This window comes from Nestor notabilis, unplaced genomic scaffold (genome assembly GCF_000696875.1).
Source record: "Nestor notabilis isolate BGI_N333 unplaced genomic scaffold, ASM69687v1 scaffold15151, whole genome shotgun sequence".
In the NCBI taxonomy this organism is placed as follows: Eukaryota; Metazoa; Chordata; class Aves; order Psittaciformes; family Psittacidae; genus Nestor; species Nestor notabilis.
The window spans coordinates 2238-7831 of NW_009913469.1; the positions used below are offsets into that span (position 1 = coordinate 2238).

The window sequence follows — 5594 nt, forward strand, 5'->3', positions numbered from 1 at the left end:
GTGAGGTGGATTTTCTTTTGGGCATTTTGGACAGGACGTCTTCACTGATTCACTCCATCTCCAGACACTCCTCCATATTGAAAACAAGCCTACCCTGAGCCCTCATTTGACAAAAAATTTCCAAAGAAGCTTAACATTGTTGCTTCTGATACATGCAGCACCTTGGAAGCTATTTGATTCTTCTACAGACTCTCAGAGACTCTCACAGTGAAGAAACCATTTGACAGCTCAGCTCCAACCTGCAGAAAACACGTTTAGCTGCAGCCAGCAGGACTCTCAGGTCCTTCATTCAAAGTCTGATGGAATTGACAGGAAGATTTCTGTCAACTTGGATGGTTCTAGGTGAGAATTCAGTGCCACCTAACATTGCCTGCCTGACACCTAGATACAGGAGAACCATAGCATTGCCTATATATTATATTCTGTTTCTCCAAGCTGTTTGGTATATAACATAAAAGACAAACAAACCAGAGGACAAAACTACACACACAACTTACAAGCTCATCACTGCCCTGGTTTACTTCTTTACCTGTAACAGAAGTATTACAAAAATTGGTGAATATTTAGACTGGACATTCTTTAACCATCTTAAAAGGACATTCTTGCACTACATCCCACTTTCTGAGAACAGAAACTACTTAGAAATTATACTGGACTTTGCATAGGAGATGTTGTGCGTAACCGTAGCATTGTAGAGCTATGTGCAGAGGGCAGTTAAATACTGGCGCAAGGTGTACAGGGAAGGGAGTGAATTCTCCACATTTAGAAGTTTTTAAATCCAAACACAGTCTATGTGGTAGGGGATGCTACACACAAGCAAATGGGTGAGACTAAGAAATGACTTGTTCATTTTGTAAAGGCGACAAGAATATCTACTAAGCAGTAGTAAGAAAACACAGCAACTTTTTCCAGGGACCAATAACCAGAACAGGAAATAGTAAGAATAAACACTCAGTTTTCACAACAGAGGAGGTTAAATGTGGAGTCCCACAGAGGGCTCGGTGGGGCCTGAGGCTGTTCAGGGAATTCATAGAAAACTGGAAAACAAGACACTGGGAAGGTGACAACATTTGCTAATTTTACAGAATACATTATTCCCATTATTACTATCATTAGTTAGAAAAACACATTCTTTCATTTGGAAAACAGAAACAAAGAGTGTGAAGTTCAATGTCAACAGACATAGTCAACCCCAAAGAAGAAAAACATGTTCCATGGACATGTGCTGGCCCCAGCCCAGCCACTGACATTGAAGAATGAAGGCTGGGAGCCTCTGGGCACTGTTTCATAAAAATACTAGTTGAAGAGTGCGCGGTGACAGAAAAAGCAAAGAGATTCAGGAAGTTTTAGAAAAACAATATGCACTGTTCTGCTCTGTTTCAACTCCATACTACAGCCATACTGCACACAGTATTGCTCCCTCTAATTCAAAGGCACAGTAGAGGAAGAGAAAGGGAAAAACAAGATAAAGATCATAGATGCTTCCAGAAATTATCCAAACACACCCATGCAGACTTACCACAAAGTACGTTTTGCTGAAATGAGTTCAGTTCTAGATACATAGTGCAAATGTAGGGATAAGGCACAAGATGGACATTCTTATGTTTGAATCTCATCTCCGATACTCTCTCCCATTTACTCAAATCTGAAAATGATGGTAAGACTTAAGAACATAGCACTAACATTTCAAAGGAGCGGGAGTCCTGACAATGTCCTCTTGTAAAGCTTCTAAAGGCAGACCACACTGAACACATGTATAAGTGAGCAGATACAACTTGTCCAAATGAACTTTGTAACAACAAAACCTGCATGTGAGAATAATCAAAAATTAGCTTTTACATGCTGATGCTGTGCTATGGCACAAAGCTTTTACACCTCTGTCTTTTGACAGCAGCTATCACTGCTGCGAAGTTGAGGGAAGAAGGAAAAAAGCTGGTGGCTGGTCCCAAAGGAGTAAGGGGTAAGAATAAAATATGGTGAATACTGGGTTGTCCTGGGTTCAGCTACAGCAGTCGTTTCTCTCCTTCTTAGTAGCTGGTGCAGTGCTGTGGTTTTGACTTTCAGCCTCGGAACAGCACTGATAACACCGATGTTTTTACTTGTTGCTGTATGTAATGTTTACTCCGACCAAGGACTTTTTTGGTCTCATGCTCTGCCAGGGAGGAGGGGAAGCCGGGAGGAAGCAGAGACAGGACATCTGACCCAAACTGGCCAAAGGGGTATTCCATACCACAGCATGTCATGCACAGGATAGAAACTGGGGGGAGTCACCCAGAAGGGCCAGATCACTGCTCGGGTCAGGCTGGGTATCGGTCGGCAGGTAGTGAGCAATTGTATCCTCTCCCCTTGCTATTTCCATTGTCATTATTACTGGTAGCAGTAGTGGTTTGGATTATACCTTAGTTTCTTGAGTGCTGTTATCTCAAGCCGTGGGAGTTACATTCCTCCGATTCTCCTCCCCATCCCTCCGGGAGCGGGGGAGAGGAAGAAGGAGGGGGGAAGTGAGCGAGTGGCTGCGTGGTTCCGAGTTACTGGCTGGGCTTAAACCATGACGTGGGTGGAGGACATTTGCTTCACTTTTACTTCTAGACTTCAAAGACTACATTGAAGAGGTGACCTGGATAACTGAGTGACAATCCTGCAGGCTTTGTGCATTCAGAAGCCTACTTATAGTCTTCCAGCTCTCAGCTCGCCTACTTCTAGTACAACTCACTTTGAGGTGACTTTTGCTCCTCTCAGCCACCTATGTGGGTACATAAGCATATATTCACATTTGCTCCCACCCAAGAAACAACTTTTATACCCAGCATCCCTCTAGGCAATGTAAGATTTAATGGGAATGTTATCCTAATCTCTCAAGTTCAAGCTAACTTCTTCCTGTATGGACTGAGAACAGCTTGGCAGGTACAATCCTCAGAGGCTCATGGAGGTAATTTAATCCCAATGTACTTTACAAGAAAACTACTGCAGTCTTCTCTGCTACTGAGCATTTTACGTTTTACTGACCTTCTGAAACAAGGAACTAGCTTTGACTGCAGTCACATTAGAAGGGATCCCGCGACTTCATATATACACACTCATTTTCTCTGGCTAAATCAGATTGGAATGTAAGAGCGTTCATCTGAAAACACCACAAAACACTCTCTTCACACCAGTTCTCTCTTTGGTGAAGACAACAACTGAGGAGTATCTTCAGCTAACATAAAACTGCAAAGCTCAAAGCACTTGTACTCCAGCTAAAGACCTGCACGCTACTAGACATGAACATCAAATTCTGCAATGCCCCACAGACACAAGTCATTGAATCTTTTCTTTGAAAGAAAGGATACACGGAAAGACAGTGAAATGGTCTGTAGAAAATGGATGCAAATCATCAAGATTTCCAAGGATTACTCGAATCGCTTCCTGGAGAGGCCAAAAAAAGGGAAGAATATTAAGAGTAGAGCCACAATTCCACCATCAAGTACAGTTTTGAGGCTTGGGAAAGATTTAAAATTACAGTTTGCACGAATCATGGAAGAGCAGGTTCTAGATATTTTGCTTTTCCTCCTCCTCTTCTTCACCCACTTTAAAGTGCACTGCACTGACAGGCTCATTGAAATGAGAGTGTGTGAATTTCTTAATCTTGAATTAACATTAACCATTACTACAGAGTGTGGAGGTGTATTTTTAAATTTAACAAGTTTTACATTTAAGTCTCATTTTTGCCAGCAAAACACATGTAGTATTGACCTGTTTCAAAAAATAAACATATTCCCCTTTTTCTGGCTATTGACCCAGTTCAATGAAAAGGAACTGTAATTCTGCCCCAACAAAACCCTGCTTCAAAGACAGGAAACTTTTTCTGGTAATACCTTTTCCTGGTAATACCTTTCAGTACTTTTCAAAAGTGGAAAAAAAAAACAAACAACCCAAACCCCAAACCATTAATTTCCCGTAACAGTCAAACCCAGCACTTTTTCTTCAATAATATTTATAATGCTGTTACTGTACTCTGAAGACTTTTTAAATGAAGTAACAGGAGCATTTTTAAGCAGGCAATAGAGTTGTCTCATTTCCTTGGGAATGGCAGGAGCTTCCTTCTGTCTCAGGAAGAAGATGACAATAACAGTTGCCACCAAGCTTGGCCACAAAGTAATGGCATCATTAAAAGAGCCACCACTGATTCTATTAGCTTCACAGCTAGGAGGAAAGCATGTGCAACTGAGCATTAAATCAGCCTCTGTCAAGCTAGCTCACCAGTACTGCCGCAGCTCCTGAAAAACAGGGGGATTGACACATAGTCAAGCCCGACAAGTTAAAAGCAGTGGTCAGGTCTGGGGCTGAGAGCAAAACCATGGGCAAGTGCTACTGCAGGATGAATCTCAACAGGAATCAGAAAGGAATGGGAGGCAACTCACTCGACAAATAGGTTTCATTTGTCCAACGCTAACAATCTAGCTTCTCTGAGATATTTCAAATAAAAACATTGTTTTCTATGCTCATGCTGCCTGCCAAGGACAGTTTTCATTTATATAAATTTTTTCACCCTTATACTCTCCAGAGAAGTTCCCCATCACTTTCAAGATGTTGCATCTGACAAAATGTCCTCAGTCCCATAACGAACAAAATATTTGCTCAGCTGAACTTTCAGCTCAGGTTCCATGAACCTGCTTCATGTCCTACCTCTAACTCCTTGACAGCACTTTCTGTGTTGTCGAAATCAGGAGCACTGTGAAACAAACAGAGAGAGTTAGTCCCACCCCAACCAAAAAGCAACAGAGCTATGTTTGTTGTAGAGCTTAAACAACAACAAAACATCGTTCCCATTGCACAGAGAAAATACTCAGTGGGCAGATGAATTCCTTCTCCATTATTCCACAAGGACTACTTCTTGTGAATTTTGTGCCCACTTGTATTTCGTGGGAGATCAGATCTTTCCAATCGATCCTCTGTAACATTTAGGGTTGTTTTTTGACAAGATGCCCTCAAACTAGCACCTCTGTCTTCCAGCCTATCATGATGCCCTTCTGTTCAAGGGACTACGAGAAGGAATTGGCAGGACATGCCTCTTAATCACCTCCTCGGTGCAAACCTGCAGAGGAACAGGCCTTCACAGCATTGGAGATAGGCCCTGTGATGCTGGGAGTTGTGTACTACCTGCATCAAACTGTGTTCCCAAGTATTAGCTACATCCTCTGTAAGACAGCTTCTCAGAAGTTGTTTGCTGCGAGGTGTTGGCCAACAATAAAATGCAGAAGGAGAGAGAAGGTCTTAAAGAAAATCCAAACACATTAGAAAGAAAAGAAATCACACAAATGTCACTTAGAAATAAGTAAATAAGTGAAGTGTGAGTAATTATGCCATGCAAGCATTCTCTGGTACATGGCTTAGTAAGCAGCCATTCTCATATCCTCCACAGTCAGGGTCGCCAGCCAGAGCTTGGTCAGAGATGAGTGCTTTCCTTCCTCTTCAGAAAGTCTCTCTCCTTGCCTGGTACGGCAGAAGTTAATGAAAGGAATTACACAGCACACCACAGCAGGACAGGTATTACCCACCCAGTGTCACCCACCCAAAACTTATGCTGTGGTCACAAAGTCTTCATGGATCAGCAG

At 42.3% G+C, this 5594-nt stretch overlaps 1 protein-coding gene across 1 annotated transcript in view; it reads right to left on the reverse strand.

The window, feature by feature from the left end:
* LOC104412485 (chromosome unknown open reading frame, human C11orf85) overlaps positions 1-5594 on the reverse strand; it is a gene marked incomplete at its 3' end in the record, with an annotated part of 11095 nt that overhangs the window by 1812 nt on the left and 3689 nt on the right. The window contains exons 2-5 of the mRNA XM_010023222.1: positions 4666-4711; positions 3330-3405; positions 1520-1645; positions 498-529 (exon numbers count right to left, since the gene is read on the reverse strand). Of these exons, the coding sequence (XP_010021524.1) occupies positions 498-529; positions 1520-1645; positions 3330-3405; positions 4666-4711 (280 nt within the window). The remainder of the gene's footprint in view (positions 1-497; positions 530-1519; positions 1646-3329; positions 3406-4665; positions 4712-5594) is intronic.